At 43.2% G+C, this 21283-nt stretch overlaps 1 protein-coding gene across 7 annotated transcripts in view; it reads right to left on the bottom strand.

The window, feature by feature from the left end:
* Nucleotides 1-21283, bottom strand: part of LOC141018075 (MAM domain-containing glycosylphosphatidylinositol anchor protein 2-like) — a 253791-nt gene that overhangs the window by 153745 nt on the left and 78763 nt on the right. Inside the window, exon 1 of one of the 7 annotated variants that reach the window (XM_073492952.1) lies at nucleotides 18566-18736. The exons of the other annotated variants lie outside the window; for them this stretch is intronic. Coding sequence (XP_073349053.1) covers nucleotides 18566-18638 — 73 coding nt within the window. The 5' untranslated portion in view covers nucleotides 18639-18736. Of the gene's footprint in view, nucleotides 1-18565; nucleotides 18737-21283 lie in introns of those variants that run through there. 7 annotated transcript variants of the gene reach the window in all.

Raw genomic sequence — 21283 nt, 5'->3', positions numbered from 1 at the left:
GATGAGATCACCATGCCCCAGACTGACAGCAGCTTACATGACCCATTTAACCTTCTTGCATGCCGCGCAAACCACACAATCTGTTCATTGGCCCTCCTGTCACCCGTGGACGGAGCTCCACAGTGGCCTGCTATGGAGTCAAACTGCTCAAAACTAATATAATTTTCGTCTGGGCAATCTAATAAAACACAAGGGCCATTTTCCCTTTTTCCCGTCCCTCCTGCCCTCCTTCCATATATCCGGGCGGAACAGCTATGATTCATAAGAGATGCGGTGGCGGCTCTCAGTATGCGATGAGCGAAAGGCACCTTGGGGAATTTTATGATCCATGACGAAGCGTCCAGGATCATTTTGGATGTATGCATGTGTCACTGCATATTAATAATGGCCTCTGTCTCATGAAAGCGCCAGCACACCTTCAAAGGAGATAATTTAATCTTCTCCCCGCTGAGCCTCCTCTCTTCTCTGCGCTTGCTAATACTTTGCCTCCGAATCCCAGTCAAAGGAGCCATCGCTTACATTGTGCACCTTGGCTTTAGGATAATAAAAAGAAGAAACAGGAAATGATAGAGGAAGTCAAGCCGACCAGGAGGAGGAAATAAGCCGCAGATTCAGAACACCGCTGAGGAAGATAAACACAGAGCTGATGGAGAATCTCTTTTCTTCTCTTTACGTATGTAAATTGAGTGGTCATATAACATTACCAAGGAGCTAGTTGTTGAGGAAATTGACTTTTTACCTTTCTGGGTTATCTATCCACCCCTGGGAATCATGTGCAGCCACAAAAAAATCTGCTCATTAAAAATTACCATCCTGCGGTGCTCCCCCTTTTTTTTTTTTCTTCTGTCCCCATTTTTGCTCAGTAAGCTTGCAAACAAGCAAAAAGAAAAAGGCAGGGTACTCTTAAGTGAGCTCTATCTGCCCTTTATCTCACAGAAAGATTTCATTCCCTTTAAAGAGCCGGCGCCCCGTGGCGAAGCCAACAAATGAGGAGAGCATTGTTGGATCCCGCACTTGTTTACGGGACGCCATGGCGAGCATCGTCAAAGCCCGGGCTGATACTCATTATTCAGTGACTGCACAGCAAACAGAAAGCTACCGAGCTCAGTGAAAGTCAACCACAGAGCATCACTTTTTATATGTAACACTAGGTGATCTAATAATCGCGTGTAAAACCAAATTTGATGTGTAATACCCTCACACGTCCTTCGTTTTATTGTCATACTTGTTGTGGTGAGAAACAGTTAACCTCCGTCCAGTGAAACTCATCGTAAAAGACCTTCCATTATGTAAATAGTTTCACCGAGATATATGCTGTATACCAATGAGATGTTCGAAGCATAAGGCTGCAACACATTAGCACGCATGATGACATACTGCTGTTGACAATAGGGTAATGTCAACTGATGATGTAAGTGCATTAAGAATACTTGTAAACCTTTTGAGAAGAGCCATTAATAGTCCATCTAGAGAGTATCCAACCGGAGAAAAAAAGCAGAGTCAACGTCAAATATCAAACACAACATGGCACGGAATCGCAAATGAATGCAAATCTGGGTTAAATCCTTTCAAATGCTGCAAAGAACACTTAGCATATTAACACAAGAGCTTGATCTCTTGATCTTGACGGGTGTTGACTTAAATAAGTTTTAAAAGCTTTGCAGTGCAGCGTGTATAACCGGTGCCTTTGTGTACTCGTGAATGCCAGTGATTACTAATAGCTGCTTACTTTTTTTCCGTATTGAGAATATGCTCCATTAATGTTCATCTTTATCTTTTTACAGCATTTGGAGTTCAGCTTTCACAGAGAGTCTGGGGGGGGGAGGTAACCACTTAAAACAAATGTGAGGAACAAAACAGAGTATTATATGTTAAGGATTTCTGGCGAAGGCGGCTGAGTTGCATTGTGGTTGCCGGGATTACAAGGCTAAAAACAAGCTGAGAAAAATATGAAGAAAGCCTTGCAAATATTAGGAAAAGATTTACACATAGCCTCCCACAAAACTGCTATTATCATGAACAGAGGCAGTGATCTACATATGTATATTCAATGAGGCCTGGGAAATGAAGAATATGCTGCTATAAATCCGATTTATCTTTACTCTATGTGGGAGAAAAATGCCCAGTGGAGGAGTGTGGTGGATTCAGCATCTCATGGCCCTTCTCCACCACAGGTGTCACTACAGTACAGGAAAGGATCAGGAAAGCGACAGACACGGTAAGACCTACGGTCAAGCCAGGTGTGTATTAGGGACTTACAGTCGCACCATGAGGATCGGAGATGCATAAGGAACACGCACTTTGGTTTCCTGCTCTTCTAATGAGTGAGAACTTTAATTATCTACTGTTAAGCCAACATAAGCCGATTGACTAATACCTATCCACGCTTCAGATGCTTCAGAATGCCACAACAAGGATCCTTACAAGGTCTTATTGAAGAGTGAATATAAACTCCAATTTAATTATCTAGTTATCTGTACATCGAGTGGGTTATGAAACTTTAATGATATGAGATTTCCTCCTCATTATGTATGTATCACAACTGATTAAACTGAACTCATATTTAATGTCATATATGTTATTACACCAGCATTATCTATATAAAGAAAGACAGTTTTAGAAAAGTGCTAGGCCTCTATACTGTAAGTTATTATTAATGGTGTATAAGTAAAACTGCTCCAATTAAAAACGCACTGAATGTTTTCATATGACTAAAAACCTAAATAGAGTTCTGGTCAGGCAAACAGAAGGACAAAGAATTCTTGAAGACTTCCTGGATTTACAAAATCACAATAAATAACTTGACATGGCAGATATGCACATTTTAGCAGCATGAAAATCTGTGACTTAACACCATATACTGTACATACACCAAACAATACTACAGAAACATCTGGCATTATAAAGAAATCTCCTACAACACAACAATTAAGGCCAAAAAACTACTTTTTTTTAATGAAAAAGCCAAATGGGTGGGTGATATGACAATTTTCTTATGACAGTTTTTACTGAAAGACAATATAAATGTGTATCTTATACTCAGTAGTACTGTAGCTTTCCCTTTTTCATTCCTGGGTGTAGTAGTAATGGGTCTATTGTGGGCGATGTTGCTAATTGTTGAGCAGGACTGTATTGCTTTATGGCAATATTGGATTTTAACAGGATTTTTGAATTACTGTGGTGAATTTGTTGCCTAAACCTAACCAAATAGTTTTTGTGCCTAAACCTAACCAAACCATGACCCTTTGACAACAATAATAACAGTCAAAAGTCATTTTATGTTATAATATGTGCAATGTTTGTCATCAGGCTTTATTCCTACCAGACATTGCAAGTAGTTTTTGATCCTAACTTTTATTTTCTGAGCCCTTCGCGAGCAATACTAACGTGAGCGGGTTAACTAGAGTGTAATAGTTTAAAGCTTAATTTTAACCATAAATATTTAAAGTGATTTTCCAAAACAAGAACTTTACCACGATATATATTTAATGTCGCCATTTGTATACTTGACAGAGGTATTTATTCATATAGCTTAATCCTAATTACAAAGTTTCCACGCCAAGCGTCTTTCCAAAAAAACCCCAACTTCTATTTCTGTGCTCACTGTTGCAGCACTGCATCTGTGAGCATGCATTTATATTCCATAAATTAATGAGTTTTAGCCTATTAGATCATCAGACAGGGCAGTGAGCAATTTCCACAGCTGTCCCCTTTTGGCTTTTCAATGACGTTATCATCATAGCTGACTCCTGCTTTCGTTGCAGCACGTAACCTCATAACATGTACAACAAGCCACTTAATGACGAAATAAATGAGTCAGAGGCCTTCTCCCTCTTTGTCTGTCTCTGCATGAGTGTGCGAGTGTGTGAGAAAGAGAGAGAGAGCATGCAGGGGAGTGAAACGTGAACAGAAACAGAATTCAAACCCATGCAAGTGTGATCCTTTCTATGTATGTGTGAATGAACCGCACGGTTCAGAGAGTGCTTTTTCATTCAACCTCATCCCCCTCAGTAAACCGTGTTTGTGGCAATGACGAAATCCCCTGCTGTCTTTAAGGTTTCTTTCTGTCGCCACAGTCTCACCTCCCCTCGAGAGCGTGGAGGAGGTGAGAGGGAGAAAGCCTAAGCTGTCATCACAGTTTAGATCAGTGTCTTGCCTCCACCCCCGCTGCCTCCCTTTGCCCTCCACCCAAACCTCCAGCAACGTATTATGCAACTTCAAAAATAAGGTCACGGAAATATCCAGAGAGAAATCAAAGAAGATAAACAGGAAAGGAAGGAAAGGAGGACCCTCTTACTCCTACCTCTCTTTCTGCTTGCACCCGTTGCAGTGAGTGATTCAGCGGGGGGTCAGTCCACTGGAAGGAGAGAGCTTGCAGCATCTAACGCATACAAATTCCCTCAGACACACATTTAGACCCATGCACAAACCCAACATTGACACATAGGCACGTCAGACACTGACAGCTCTAGAGATCGTGATAATTTCAACAACACATGGTCCATCTTGTCCTTGTGTCCATGTTGTGAGGTGCATCATTATAAACACTTACACTCGCCCACAGTTAAATTTCCCTAAACAAGGCACGCTCTTAAAATAGAAACCTCATTCTGACCCCCTCTTTGTCATGCATTATTAATAAGGCTACTAGTTAGAAAACGATCCCTTGTGAGCTAAAGCGACGTCACACATTACTCCTGCATTGCACTGGGGATTATCAAGAGCAACTACTGCAAGGCAGAAGAAAGATGTGTGTAACTATGAGCCAGCTATGTAAAACACTGGAGCACAAGTTGAATTTTATAATGCTCAGTTGGTCAAAGGAATTCAAAGGTTTACAGCAATGCTAGCAGTTTCTGTGAGGCTGTAATAGTCACAGTGGTGCTTTGAGCTAAATGCTAACATTAGAATGCTAACATGCAAACTAGGCAAATTTACTGTATTTCATCTGCAATCAGACAAAAAACAAAATAAACAATTGATTCAGATAACTGGATCTGATAATCAGCCATGGCAATAATTCATCTATCCCCATAAACAAGCAATTTACTGTAATGATGTACCTTTGACTCTGCTAGCTGCAGCCCCAAAACTGAATACCTTGGGGTATTGGACTCTCGCATGAACAAAAAAAAGCAATTAGAAGACATCTAACATGGCTCTGGGAAATTTTACTAACATTTTCCACTATTTCCCATCATTCTATACAGATTAAAATCCACAGATCACTAGATAATGAAAATAATTGTGGTTGCAGTGTTAGAATATACCAACTATTAAAAAGGTTCACATGCTATGTCATCTCTTTCCATCAACCGTCACAAACAAAGCAGCTCGTATCTAAATGAATATTTAGTATGATAATGTGACACTATACAAATCAGTTAATTGCTGATTCTCCTGGTTGTTTACATGCTAATGTTGTCGTGTCGGCTCGCAGCCATGTTTTTTTTTTTAACGTTTGCTGAAGCTGTTCCATCATTCCCAAACAGCGTTAATTAAATTCAGACAGACTCAACACTATGCTACGGTTTAGGTACAACTCCACCCATCAGGGATAATTTAACACTCTTGATACTTCTGAGCACCTGCCCCAGAGCTGTATCAGCTCCATGAGAGAACCTCCCAAATTAATTGTCACTGAAAAATCAACAATTATTAGCTGGGAAAACTGCGGTGAGCAGGCTTTGTGCGTCCCCAGCTGTCTGTCCCCCTACGTGTGCCATGCATGTGTACGATCATGTCATTACATGTTAATGGGCCCTCCTCTGATGCTACAGCGGGCTGGAGAGACGGAGGCTGTGATGGAGAGAACAGGGAACCATTTGATGTTTGCCAGTTGAAAGAATAAGCCTTACTTTGGGTTGCGCTTTCCACAGAGGCATGCTGGGATTGAAAGAGCGCTTGCCCAGGGCTAAAGGGGATTTTTGGTGGGCGTCACACATCCAATTACCTCGGTAGCATCACTGAAATCCACAGGGAATGCACACGCAAACAGACACATACACACATTCGCCTACACACACACACTGACATGTAAGACACCCACTGCAGGAGGCTCTTACCGCAGAGGGGGCGCAGCCAAATTTCACTCTTCTGCTTCTGCTGGATCGCCTGCTACAGAATTCATGAATATTATCAGCATGTGTTGATATGTGCCTTATGATATAAATATGGATAGCAATATGGAAACACCATCCAGGTTCCACCTCTTTGGAGAGCATTATTAATGCATTCAGAGAAGCTATTACTAGATTTGCATGGGCTCTTCTGATGAGCCAGGAAGGGTCCACTGATATGTTGAGGTTTATTGGTGCATTTCAAAGCTGTTTTGAAGTCCTCTGTTCTGTGGCTGGGATTTCTAGCTGTTTAATATCCCCACCAACAAACTTTAATAACGACACGGTCCCACATCAGCACACCAAACACGTAGACCCACCAAACCAAACTCATTTAAAACACAACATCCTAGAATTAATGCATTCAGACTTTTTTCCTTTTTTTTTTTTTTTTTTTTTTACTTCCACCTACACAGGTTAATAACTTTAATATTTCTTCTTTCCTTAAAACAGGGGGCCTGAAGGCCAATGGGAAATCACACCTCACCAGACATTACGATGAAATCGATTTGATGGTACATTTTTAATTATACAGGATTCGTCATTTCTTTTAATAACTTGATGAAATGGCCCGGAGCACCGCTTCTTCCTTATTGAAGCTGATAAATCTCAGATATCTGTATAGTGCGAAATCACCTGTGCCACCAGGGGGAAAATGGCTCTAGTTTGGTAAATACACCCACAATATAACAAATTTAAAACTAAAGGTGGGTATTTAAATGAGTTTTGGTCATAGCTTGTGCCAAACTTTAAATCTTAGAGAATATGCGTCACAGGCAATGTTCCAGAAGTCACTTTTTTTAAGAAAGTTTTGAAGCTATGTGCAATTTTCTTCTTTTTTATTTGTGTCTCAACAAGGGCCAGGCAAGATATCAATTATCGTGTTAGTCTATATCGTCTTAGATTATGGATGTAGTTGATATGAAATAATTGTTGTCGTCTCCTGGGCTTGAACGGAATGGCTGTGTATTTGTGATGGGTGTTGCTTTAACTGTCCACATTAATGCACGTACACTGGCTTGCCTTGACTTTCTGTTCCTCTCACCTTTCTGTTTTCTCTCTACCTGCAACGTTATCTGCATTCTTCATCAGCAAAACCAACGTCCACTGAATAACATCGCAACAACCAGGGGTAGCTCGTACAAAGCAACGGCATAAGTAGGTCTACATTAAATAGGAGACGTGTGAGCATACATTATGTGATTGACAGAGGTATTTTGTCAAACACAATGTGGTATTTTATTTTGTCGCCCAGTCCTAACATGTAATAAGTGCTTTTGAGGAGTTTTAAACTTATGGAGATATACATCCTGTATCACAATATGGCCAAAAAATACATTATATATAAATATATAAAACATATTTTAAGGCCATATCGCTCAGCCTGCGTCTTAACTCAGAATACAGCCCTAAGTTATACAAGCAACAGATGCATTCAATGAGTAAATACTGGCGTTCTTTAAGGCGTTCTCTCAAGGACTGGCACAGCAGTTCCCAAACAATAAACTATCAATCAGCTATTGCCCTGTAATTTCACACAATCAACCAGACACCCACCTGAGCTTGGAGGATAGAATACATAGCCTGGCTGCTGGCTCAAGAAAAAGTTGCTGTTCAATAAAGCTTTTCTGCTTCACACAGAAAGCTTTGATTAAAATTCAAGAATAGAATTCATAGAAACTCTACTCCATTTCCATTTCAGGGACTTCTCAAGGTAATCACGCCAATAAAGGGTCATTGGAGAGGTCAATTCAGCCCATTCCCTTTTATTAAGATGCTTTAACTGCCTCTGAGATGATGCTGCTATTTGAAGCATTTGGTTCACACCCAGAAAGGAAGGAGTAATAATATTGCGTGCAAGATAAAAAGCAGTGTGAGGACACAGGGAAATAAAATGGAAGGAAATGGGGGAGAAGCAGAAGTAATGAAAGAGGGCAGGAGGTCAGCTCTAGCTGTGAATGTGGCATTTGAGGAGGCCCCCTACAGGCTTCAGTCATCTTCAGATGAAACACATCTAACTGACATGAAAGATGAGTGGAAAGGATTCAAAGTGTGTGTCTCTGTACGCACATGCCTTTGCATGTGAGTTTGGGCACAGTTTCAATGTTATATGTATTACGATCACACCGTTGGCATACATAATCTTAACAAATGCATTAACTCACTGCATCACACACAGCATGACAAGATAGGATGAACTGAGAATTCATTGAGTAAAAGCATCAGATTTCTTACCAGAAATCAAATTTGCAACACCAGTTTTGAATTAACCCGTTACTTGATCTGTGTTTAATTAGCAAAGTCTTAATTGGATAAAACTGATGTTACTGTAAGTCTGTCATTGTAATGATTTGATTTGACGATAAAAACATCTGGAGACGAAACATAAAAGTGACTGACTCAAAGGAAAGGAAAAATACGTGCAGTGAATAGCTGATGCGGGCCTTTGTTGGGGCCAGTGGAAATCGAACCAAATCAAGTGAGAATTTCACTGAAGGTGCAAAAGCGTGGGCTGATTCTTCCGCTGTTTGTGGCGAGGGAGAAGCTCTCCAAAAGGATGCACGCCTCATGCTGTGCAGGCACGTATAGACTGGGTCATGAGCTAGTGGGAGTGTTAACACCGAAGGGCTAAAGCATGACTTTCTAAGATGACGCACCAGACTGTGAGGTGCAATCCGCAAGACTTGGCGCGTTGTTCTCAAGAATGGATGCATGGCGAACTCCATATATCACTATATATACTGTACAAATATAACTCCAGGTAAAACGGCTATGAAGTGCAAAGCGTTTGCTGCAGCAGCCTGAATAGAGGCAAGAAGGGAGACAGCAGACAATCAGAACTGGGCGAGAACTCCAACATCTGCATTAAATCTCACTCTGAGATTTCTTCCCCCACTTAGGGAAATCTCAGTGGAAAAGCGCTTTGCCTACTCCAGATAACTCTGCTTTGCTTTGCTATGCTATAGGAAGCCATTAACTGACAGTACACGGCTTGAGGTTATCCCCATGGGTGTAACAAGCCTCTGGGATATACTGTGTCTGGCGGAGAGAAGATGAAGAGAGCATGACGCTAAAGAGATTAGCTATTACATTGTGAATTTCTGTTAGAAGAATAAGGTTTTAAGAGACTATTGAGGGATGCACAGAAAGCCAAATAATGCCAAAAAAAGGAGCTCAGCAGACAGTGAGATATCCCTTTAAAATAGGGGGTAGGAGGTTTAGTGAGTGTAAAAGCGCATGTAATGACTGTGTTCGCATGTTCGCAGGGACTTTGAGGCATCCGTGATGTTTCTCACTCAGACGTGCTGATGTGTGGACGCGGTGATAAATCACATTGCTAAGTTAATATCTCAGCAAAGTATTGCCCTAGATAGATGAAAAAAGCACATGCGCACACAGAAAACAAGTATACATGCTCTCTCTCTCACACACACACACACACACACACACACACACACACACACACACACACACACACACTGTATGTTCATGTGTGTTGAAATTTCACTCTGCGGTTTCAGTCTCCTTTTGCCAGAAGGGGAGATTTTGAGAGAAAGCGAGGGAAAAAATGCGCCATGGATACTTGTTTTTTTTAGTTGCATTTGGGTGGATGGCAGGGAGAGGTGGGGAGGTATGGATATGATGGTAGTCAGGGGTGTCTCCTTTTGGCTGCTCCCCTGCTGTCTGGCGTTTGTTTTGAAGCTGGAGAATACTGAAGGCATCATTGTCAACACATTTACATCGCCACTGTTCCTGCTTGTCAGAGAGGCTTATGCATTACGCGCTACAAAGATAAGTAGGCCCCTTCCTGCAGTTGCCTCACAGCAATGAAATGGTGGTTATTTTTGAAGAGACACATTCAGCACTCTCCCCCCCTCTCCCCGAAACCTTCTCTCCACCCTCCCACCGACTCCTCTTCCCCCCCCTCCAAACAGCAATCTCATCTGCTCTCGTGCACAATTGTAAGGCTGCTGCGAGGAGCTTGCGTTTCTGCAATCACTTCACATTTGTTTCAGCGATTGATTTCCTGGCATGTGAGGGGAAGGAGAGAATGAGCGAGTGGGTAGGCAGCGAGGGAAGGAGGGAGGGAGGCGAGAGGAGGGGAGGAGCGAGCAGAGGGAGGCAACAGGGAAGTCAGAGGATGTGCAATGCCAGGCTCACATACTGTCACCATGACAACAGACATCACTTCACAGGAGCAGCACTTAGGATGCCTGTGTGGGCTGAAGTGACATAGTTGAAGGTTGGCATTAGCCTCTTGTGGGTGCCACAACATACCAATCCTCTAACGGCTTTCCTTTTTTGCTTGATTTCCACCACAGCGCCGCTAAAACGTGCCCCGTTGCTCTTACCAGCTACCTATTGGGATTGCTGAGTGATTTGTACTTTTACGTGTGCGATTGCAGGCCCTGCCAGTTTGGCTTAACAAAGACAATCCAATTGACTGAAGTGCGTAAGGGAAGACGGGAGGGGAAGACATTCATATTCAATGATCCCCTTTCATCATTTGCGTCACTTTGAAGCTGGCTAGCATGTATAATTCTCTGTGATTTGAAGTGATGCCAATCATGGAAATGATAACTTGAGAAATGGAAAACACACCACAGGCACTTAAAAGGATCCATCTTAGCAGCCAATCCTGCTGTTCATTAAGAAAAATCCGTATCACTTTATGAGGGTATACAATTGATGTTTTCAGATACAAAACCAAACCATGACTCATCAAGATCTAATGCATGTATTAATGGGTTATATAACACCAGCTTCATATTAATAAATGATCAAGTTTATGTAACGATTCAGCACCTTATGACTCCTCAATTCAAAAAGTGAATTTTAACACAGTTAAGTCATACATTAATTAACATGTCATTACAGTATATTTGATATAAACCAGGCACAGGGACGTGAGCCTCTCGACACATCAGTGCCGGTGTCTCTATGCACACCTGTTGTTGCTCTTATCACCGTGCTGCATTTATACCTCACTCTCTGCATCTTGATTATCAGCCCACATGCAGTATACAGTATTTATGAGCTGGCCAAACTGAAATGCATGAAAGAGGCACGACAGCATAATGAAACCATGAACTCCTGTAATAGCCGGATAGTGGCACTTCAGCTAATATATTATGAGATGTTAATGAATGCATGACTTAGAGGTTAGTTAATGATGGTAAAATTGTAAATTGAGCAGAAAATGAAAAACTCTCAAATGAAAACACAAAGCAGAGCTCCAGCTCATATAAATGGAAGATATTTAAGCCTTAAGGGTTTATATTGTACTGTTTTATGTGCGATTCTAATTTTTGGGTCAAAATCTTAACAACAGAATCTGTAAATCATGGAGTGACTGCAAAAGTGGTCAGTTTTCGTTTTTGGTCAACCTCACAAAAGGTGCAAACATTTAATGGTGTGATATTGGTACAAGTAAATTAAGTCAGGTTTTTTAGTTCCTGTACTTAACTTGTGTACTGCCAGTTAATGCCACTTAAAGCTTCTACTTCACTGCATCTTAGAGGGAGATGTTGTACTTTTGAACCCACTACATTAATCTGAGAGCTGTAGCTACTTGTTAGTTTGCACACTCACACAGGTGTCATCAATTACTCTGGCTAATTAGACCTCACCAGGTGCACTGGGTGGAGCGATGCCGGGAGTGACATAATGTCACCAAACTCTGTGAACCAACAACTGTCATAAAAAGGTACAAAAACATCAACAAAGGAGGTGCAGGTCCTTTAAGTTTACACGTCAAAATAATATGATCACTTTATAAAATATGCTGCATGATTAATGACTATTGATTAAAGTTTCCCTTCACTGAAAAATGTGTTTTTTCTTCCTATTCTGACAATTGAATGATCAGGGCTCCAGGTCACACATGCACCCAAAAATCTGTGTGACTTTTCCTTTTTTCTTGGTTGCGCCGCTGCACCTGAGACTTAGAGGTTTATGTTTTAAACATTGAAATGTCTTGTGTTAAGAAATGAAGCTAAAATGTACTATTGGGTGCACCTAAATTATGTGCTGGTGCACCTAAATGAAAAAGTTAAGCGCGCCAGTGCAACTAGTACAAAAAATGAGTCTGCCCTGATGTTTGAGCTTCACTGTGTAGGATTATGTATGTGCAGAGTTTGCCAATAGAAGGCTGTTTTCACATCCATCTGCTCAAAGTGTAAATTTGCTCTGTGCTCACTGTAAATCTGATTTTAAGAGGCAGCGTACAGACATGATTTGTGACATCACAAACAGTTTGGAAGCCAATCCTGGTCTAATATTCAGCAATAAAAGTGTGGTGTGGAAACTTGACGCCTCCAGTGCACAAACACTGAGAATGTTGAGAAATAGGAGACCAGCAGTGACACTTGATACACTTAAAATATTTACATGTTCACATATTCTGATTTTTATGAGGGAGAAGGAGTAGGTGCCATAATAAGGATTTTAACTGGTGGTAACTATGCTATTTTTTTTTCTTCTGCAAAAACCATTTCAGACACATATTAGGGAGAATTGTCATGTCCGCCTCAATACATGTGTGGAGTGGATCTTGAAACTACCACATGATATCATAACTTATTTTGCATTAAATTCAAGGCAGCAGCAGTCTCTCATCTACTGTTAAGAAAACTGAAGCTAATTTGAACAATTAGATTCAGTGTTCCTTAAATAGTGTCCTGTCAGTCAGAGATCTCAGTGGATGTTAATCACCATCTGTTGACTACGCAGTACGTACCTTAATGCTAATGTTGTGGCTGTGAATTAGTCATAATCCTATTTTCTTGTCTGTTTTAATTTATTAGGATAGTATGCAGGATAGAGCAGACGGGAAATGATGGAGAGATGTGGCAGACAAAGTGCTGCAAAGGTCCCTGCCTGGATGTTGTATTAACCTCTGCACCAACTGGACTCCCTCCCAAAAAAAGAAAAATCATGTTGGTAACCCTAACCCCTACCCACATTGAAAACAAAACTGTAGGCTATGGACTGCTGATTAATGTTGCTACAAAAGGACAAGAGCCAACAGCAACATCATATTACAGCTCCACAGTGTCAATGTGTTTTTATGCTCTCATGTTAAACAGGGACAGGAATGGTATGGAAAGGAGGCACAATGTAATGCTAGTGGAAGTCTTATCCCAAAGATCTACATCTGCCATGAGTCATACTCCAGCTATACAACCGCAATTGACCAGTTTGGCTTCTTAACGCAAGATACTGTAGCTTTAATTTATTGCAGTTGGACACCATGTCTGTCAACAGGAGGAAATGAGCGCTATTACAAGAGATGAAAACACTACAGATAAAAAACGCCTTGCTGCTGCACAAGGTAATATTAGCAGGACCGAGGCTGACATTTAAGATTTAAATCTTGTTTTTAATGATCCAGATGATGAACGGCCACTTCATTACAATGTCAGTTGACAAAGGGAAAAATATCAATTCTGGTTCAGTGCAGGTGAGAGGCCAAACCAGACTTCATTACAAGTGCAGAATTACTTTTGATTCTAAATAAACCGGGGCAAGAGGCTGGGTCTAGTCATGCACCGGAACATGACTTAATGAATGAATGACAACAAGATCATTAGCAGTAGCTTTCTGTCCCCAGCACTGTATGGAGCTGGACAACTAGCTCAGGGTTTGGGGATGTGGGCTTAACAGTTGAAGCAGCCAGCCAGGTTACAATAAGCTTCTTTGGTCCGCAGAGGGGATTTGGCCTTGAATGATCCAGAGGTAAATTGTGTTCCTGAACTCATCCAAATCCTCACAGTCGAAGGAAAAAAAGTATTACAGTTGTTCATGGTGTGTGCAAACTCACCAAAGCTACATTATACTTCCATTTTTTTAAAAGTTTTGAACACAAATCATCAGAAAATATTAAACTGAGTGAACATCGACTCTGAAAAATGTATTCCTTTCACTACAGCAGTGCACAACTCTATCTTTGCTTTGAACTATGAATAAGAAAAAAGGAACAGATTCGCTTATTTTCTGTGCAAAGGACGCTGCAGTAGCTGACAGTGCCGTTAAAATCCCTGCTACAAACCTAAAGCTCACAGCTCCATTTTCCATCTCGCCTACTGCCAAACTAAACACAGCTACATCTTTCAAAACAGCTAAAGGGAGCAGAGAGGGGGCAAAACTGAGAGTGGCATCCTTCCAGTGGAGAGTGTCACCCTGCAACACACACACACACACACACACACACACACACACACACCTCGCATAAGAACAAGCAACATGACCTTTTGGCTTCACAGCCACACAGGAAGTCGCAGGGATAAAATTAAGGTGGCACTTATCAGACTTTACACATATAGGAGGTATGACTCAGATTGTGCAATTTCGTCTGTGGCTGCGGTGGAGCTGGCTGAAGTCTGAGAAAATAACCTTGATGACGATGCGATTTAAAGTACACAGAGAAGAAAAAGAGTAAGGAGAAGAAGTGCAGCACACTGTTGCATTGCTGATGATGACTGGACTGGAGAGCCAGACATGTTGTCGTTGGAGTGGATGGACATTTTAGCCTGTCTTACCCTCAGGTGGGAAATTATCGGTTATCTTACTGGTATTGGCTGACAAAAAAAACATAGTGCATCCCTAACAAAAAGTTATGATACCCTGGCCTAAGTTGCTTCAATTCTGACAATTGTGAATATCCCTTTAATATGAACTTGGATAGAATCTGACATCTGGTTTCCAAAATTCACCATACTGAACAAAGGACTGTTTCACTTTAATCGCATTGTATTGGAGTATTAAAGTAACACTGTCACAGATTATGCGGCGAACAGAGCACAGCAGGAGTGCTTCAGACTCTAAGTTCAAACATTGTCTCTGCGGTGTATATTCAGTGCCAGTCTCAGAGGACTCGGCCCAAAGAGAACTGACATTCGGTATGATTAAGTTGATGCTATCTGAAGCCCCACCCAGGGGTATGTAATAATCCCCAATGTGCACCTCACACAGTTTCTACTGCAACGAATCACTTCTACTGCACCGTACCCTGCTGTATATCCTCATTTGCCTCTGATTGAAGCACATACACTGTAGACGTCCATCCTCTCTTCTGGTCCCCAGGGTAATGGGACAGGGAGACAGGTGGAGGAGAGAGAGAGACAGGCAGGGAGACGGGGACTGAGAGTGGGAGGGAGGAGAAGAGATAGAGTTATCCGTGGTCTCATTACGGTGGGAAATGTGAGGGTCCCGATCCAAGGGAATGATGAAGGACTCTGTGGAGGAGGCCTCTGAGAACCAACAAAGACGGCTTTAGTTTCACTGGCAGAATGCATTTGCATAGCTTAGAAGCCAAAGCGTCTGAACCGGGGCTCATGAAAAGAAACCCCAGCAATTGGTTGGACTTCAATGCAAACGAGAGAGAGCGAGAGACAGAAAGAGAGAGAGAGAAGGGGGGGAGAGAGGAGCGGTGGTGGCAGAAAAAGCAGTAGGAACTTTTTCTCTTCAGTAGCGTAGCACAAAACGAGATCGGGAACATCTGCACATCCCATGGAGGTTGTCGCTGACTGACTTTGATGCAAAGAGAACATACTGAAGGCGGTACATCTCCAGATAAAGTAACAAGCAGAAAAACACTTCCACGCTATCATAAGAGTTATGTTCCATTGAAGACGTTTGATATTATTATTTAGCGCGGTTCGGTTGTCAGCAACATTGGAGAAGAACGCCCAGTAGGAATATTAAGAAGGTTTGTAGGTGCTTCCATCTGCTCTGATGGAAGAGTTTGCCTACTGGAGGTCCAGAGAGCAACACAGAGATGAGCAGAGGTCAGGATAATAGAGCAATCTCCTGCAGAAGGATGTGTGTGTGTGTGTGTGTGTGTGTGTGTGTGTGTGTGTGTGGGTGGTGATGAGAAAAAAGGAGACACACACTCAAGGGAAGGATGGGGGGGGGAAAAGAAAGAGTGGAGCAGATGTTGTACTTTATGGTGTCTCTCTTTTTCCCTCTGTGGCCTGGAGTCATGGAGGGATGACTAGCCTTCATCAATCCTCTTTAATGACTCTGGCAGCACCACTTAACGCACTAGTATGTGATTTCTTCATTACTACGTCGTGATTCCGCCATTTAGTCGGCGGCGATGACGTATAACGATGCTCGGGGATAAAAAATAATCGCCGAAAGTCTCATTTTCGCAAACTGGCCTATTCATCTGCTTTTGGGTCAATGTCCGGGAAGGGAAGAGATGATGGAATCTGGAGGGGAAAAAAAATACTATATATATGATACGACCAGAGCAAAGAATTCAAGCTTTGCCCTCAGTAAAACCTCTTGTGAAACTCACCCACTTCAAGTTACTGCCAACCGTTACGTGTTATCCTCTCACAGGCCTCGTTTTATTCAGTCACACGCCCACTGCTTTTCACCTGTGGTGCACGACGCTCCATCTCGCTGCCCCCTCCCTCCTTCACGTGTCAAAACCTTCAGAGAATACAATGGGAGGCGACGCAACGTGCATGCTAATGTTTTGCCCCCATCAATAATAAATGCTGACTTTTGAACCTTGCCAATAATTTTAACTCGCACCGCCTCCCTGGAGATGTTCGGTATGCTTTAAACATGAGGCACGTACGGGCACGCGATTTGAAGGAAAGTGAGATACAAGTTTGAGTCCATAAACCTATCTAGCTGAGTCCTTTTCCTGTCGCAGTCCAATACACAGCAGCAGCATCAGCAAGAAAGCAAGACATGTAAATCCCTACTAAGGCACACTTACTGTAGAATAGGTGAAACAGTGGAGTTATGGGAAAAAAGGGGGGATGAATGCACTCACAAGCACAAGACAGTTAAATCCTCCAACAACTCCATCTGCTACATCTCCCTGTCTCTTCTTCTTCTGCTGCTGCTGTTGGCCTACCAGTCCACACATACCTCTATAGCAATCACCACATAGAGCATTATGGGATATGATTTCCTCTAATGAGCTTGCATCTTCATCTGCACGCGCACGCTGAAAGCATGGACAGCTTGCTCGCACCGAGAATCCGCAGCTTTGATCTGACATTCACGTGATTGGTTTTGATGGTTAGCGTCATGCCCGTTCCTCCCTGAATATCTCTTGGAGAGACCAATTTGGTAGATAAGGATATCGACAGTGATTTCTCCAGACATCAATGTTTGATGAGGGGTTATGCCCTCTGGCTGAATGCATAACTGGAGGAATTTGCGAGAACTCCAAACAACAACAACGCCCACGTACAGATCTTACACCGCCTGCGGGGCGCTTGGAGGTTTGAAGATTAGGTGTAATTAAGAGTATGCTCTGTATTTTTTTTTTTGAGGCGTTTTGCTGTGAAATATCTCTGCAGCAGGTGTCAGAAGGAGAAATGTGGTAACGTGAGTGACTGTGCTCATATGCTACAGCTGCCGAGACATGTGCTGTGATTGATTGTCTTATTCATCCTTCTCCCTGTGGAGCAAAAGAATAGATAAAATCCTGGCGCGTCATTGGTCAGGTGCAGCACCATGACTGTTCCTGTCATGCTCCCACAGTAACCTTTCATTGCTACATCATCTCCATACACACACATACACCACGGCGACAAAAAGACCTATTTAAGTGCTTGGCATTGGCCTCTGAAGCACACCAACCCAGATCTCTACTTGACCTCACATTCTCCCTTGCACAACCTCTGCTTCGGTCAGAGCCACTGTCACTGCCGGCAGGTCAGGGCTGTCCACCTCAAGGTTTTCTCCTTGTGCCATTGTTAGTGCACATGAATCATTATTTCCCCTCTTCTTCTGCTGCTGCTGCTGCTGCGAGCATGACGGTTCATATGAGACATCATCTGTGCCACTGGTTGCACAAGCAGGCAGGGTAAGAGACAGAAATGTGTATGGTCGTGTGCATGGGAGGGAGAGAGACGGAGCGACTCAGACAGACAGACAGACGGACGGAAGAGGTAGGCAGATAATAATTCATGACTGTGCATACTAAATGCCACTGCCTCAGACACACAGATTACAGCCCTTATGGTGACATTCAACAATACATGTAAGACGAGAGCCACATCGACCTTTTGAATGATAATTAGCGTTAACTACATGGTTGAGAGGCTACATGCATCAAGATTGAATCTACCAGGTTCCAGTGTGATAATCTATGACTGTACAATACTAAATTTAGCCTGCGCACCGACCATCATGACTGATGGATTGGATGAGAAAAGGGGGGCTGTGCATGATTGGCTACGCGCGCGGTTTCCTGTATAACCTCAGGGTTTGTGAGAACATTTGGAGCCTCTCACTCAAACATGACATTCAGAGCTGGTTCGTCACCCTCACATGAGTTCATGTTGCATGTCTTCTGTTTTTTTTACATCATAGGAGCTTGTGAGTCAAAGTGGTGATTTATGAGCGACCACTGTTTCACAAGGTCATGATCACGTTTGGTTTCAGCAGGGGAAAAGCAAATTGCACACACTCACCGTACACTCCTTGGCAACGGATGCCCTCCACGATCAGCGCCAGCAGCCCCAAAACACAGATAATTAGATCCATCCTTTCACGTTAATCTCTGCATATCCAGCTCTCAATGGCAAGAAGTCCTTTCCGGGGCGGTGTGACTGAGATGCATAGAGCACACAGCGCCGCTCCGATCCACGCGTCGATTAATGTATAGTCTCGCTTGTAAAGGTTTGTACGCCCGCAGGAGGCAACGCACACACACACGCACACACACACTCAGGTGGTTTTGATGTCCACTGCCATGTAAGTGGAAAACGCGGTGCGCTCGCGGCACCGGAGACGCCGCGCGGTGGAGGGTGCGGGGACGCAAGGCGGGCGCGGGGGAGTGGGCTGCAGAAAGCCCGGCCTTAGAAACAAACAGCAACCTCTTCTCGAGTCCAGGTGAGGTGCGCTCCACTGATACTTTAGCGAAGACCCCCGAGGCGGCACACGGACGGGGCGCGCTGATGCTGTCGACTAGAGGCAGACGGCGGCTCGGTACCCACGGGCATAGCTCCTCAATTCCAGCTGTGGTTCACGGCTCGCTCCGCGGATGCTGCTGCTGCTGCTGCGTTGACTGCATGCTGTCAAACGGAGCCATCACCTCTGCCTCACACGCACACACACACACACATACACACAGTCAAATTCTCACTATTTTCACCCTCTGGGCTGCGAAGTCGTCAAGCTGCCGGTGTGGAGACGGCGGTCACATCACGACTGCGCCCCGACGCCGCGCACTCGACTCATCTCCTCCCGGTGGCAATGACAAGGGGAGGGTCCTGTCCGGCGGACGGCTCCTCCACACAGCTCCTCGCCGATGCCTTTGCTGCTGTCTCCCGCGTTATGAGACCACTTGCTAATGGATTCACGCGACGGTGGGAGCCGGATGTGCCCCGCCGTGGAGCCAGTTGAGCATCAGTCACGTTGCGCAATACGTGCTACGGAGACCGAGTGGCACCGCAACCGGTCTGTGGCTACGTCAAGAGGTGCGTGGCTTCCAGCGCTCATCTGTATGGGAGGCTTCGCTCGGCGTCAGGAAAGGCATGAGAGGCGCAGCTGCTGGATGCTGAGAGAGAGAGAGAGAGAGGGAGAGAAGGGGAGAGAGAGGGGGGAGGGAGGGAGGGAGGGAGAGATGGGAGACCATTGGAATTCAGGAGATCGAGCTTTGACAGACCTTTGCAATCAACACCAAAGACACAGTCTATACTGCTGTCTGCTCATGTTTCACCATCCCTCCTTTATCAGACAGGCAGGATGAGATGTGTCTGTCATGTAGCGCTCATCTGCTACATCACACTTCTTTGGCTTGAAACAGTGAGATGTCTATTTTAGTAGTACACACACACACACACACACACTGCTGCTGCCACAGGCCTACATATTTTGCCAACTTTTCAGCTATACATGACTTTTAAAGTTTTGAAGAGGTGCAGCTAAGTGGTTCCCAAATGGGGTCCCAGTTTGCCCTCAGGGGTCCTGCTGGCACTTCTGTGGGGCTCCTGCAAAATTATGGAATCCATTTCATTATATCCAATTTTGCCATTTTTAGTAGCTAGAAATACCCCCAATTAAAACCGTGTAAGAAGGTCCGCTCTGACCACAGGTTTTCACCTCACCGTTATCCTCCGAGTTCATTCCTGACTAATGCTCATTTGGACCATTTCAAAGCGGAATAAACGTTATATTATATGAATGAGTCCACTTTATTGTGTTTCCCGTTGAAGTGTTTGGTAATGTTAATACGGGGAGGATCTAAAAGTTGGACTATAGCTGTTTCCTAGCAACACAATTTTAATTAAAGGGTTTTAATTAGCATAATACTCTCCTCAACGGAGAGGCAAATATTATACGTTTGGGACGAATGGAGACGAATGTCAAGAGTCACAGTTTGATTCTGTGATCAAACGTACAGCATGAAGCACCAAAAGGCACGTAGCTTTGACTCACCACATTAGGTTTCCCTGTGATGTCAAATAATGTAGTTTGGTAGAAAGTCATTGTTAATTTAGTACATTGAAAAAGGCTGGAAAAGCTTACAAAAGACACCATATTCAGATTGTTTTTTCCTATTTTGTCACTCAAGTTGAGATAGAAAGTTTGTCCTTTAGCTTAACTTCTCCCCCAAACATGTAATCATCATCTACTGTTCAGTCCTTTAAATCAAGTTTTAAAAGAATAACTGTTAATGTTGTAACAGAACAGAAATACCACTTGAAGCACAGACACTGTCCTCAGAGGGCCCCGGCAGGGGATCAGATGCAGAAGTGACTGCTGGATCTCCAGTGGGTGGTTTGGCGCCCTCTACAGGACCTTTATCAAACAAATCCATAATGATACAGTCATTGGTGGTTATACCCAGTTTGTGACCAGGCTATAAATATGATTGTAAAGATGAAATAAAGATGGAATCACACCATATGAGGTGTCCGTCTTTGTTATTGAGCCGATCTGTCGATATGTGATCCTTGGACCAGGACTACACAGTGGAATAGAGGAGTAAAATAAATTTAGCAGAGTTAATATTTGATATTGGCTATTCTAAATTTAATTTCACAATCTAAATGATTAATCTCGTCCGTCCCTTTTATACTGTCATTAGTGCAGTGCCCTTGAAAGCCGGAGTGGTGGAGCAGTGTAGATAGCGACTGTAATTTTTAAAATGTTTCAGATCTTATTTTCCGCCAACGACTGGCTTT

This window comes from Pagrus major, chromosome 22 (assembly GCF_040436345.1).
Source record: "Pagrus major chromosome 22, Pma_NU_1.0".
Lineage (NCBI taxonomy): Eukaryota > Metazoa > Chordata > Actinopteri > Spariformes > Sparidae > Pagrus > Pagrus major.
This window is presented reverse-complemented; position numbering and strand designations above follow the sequence as displayed.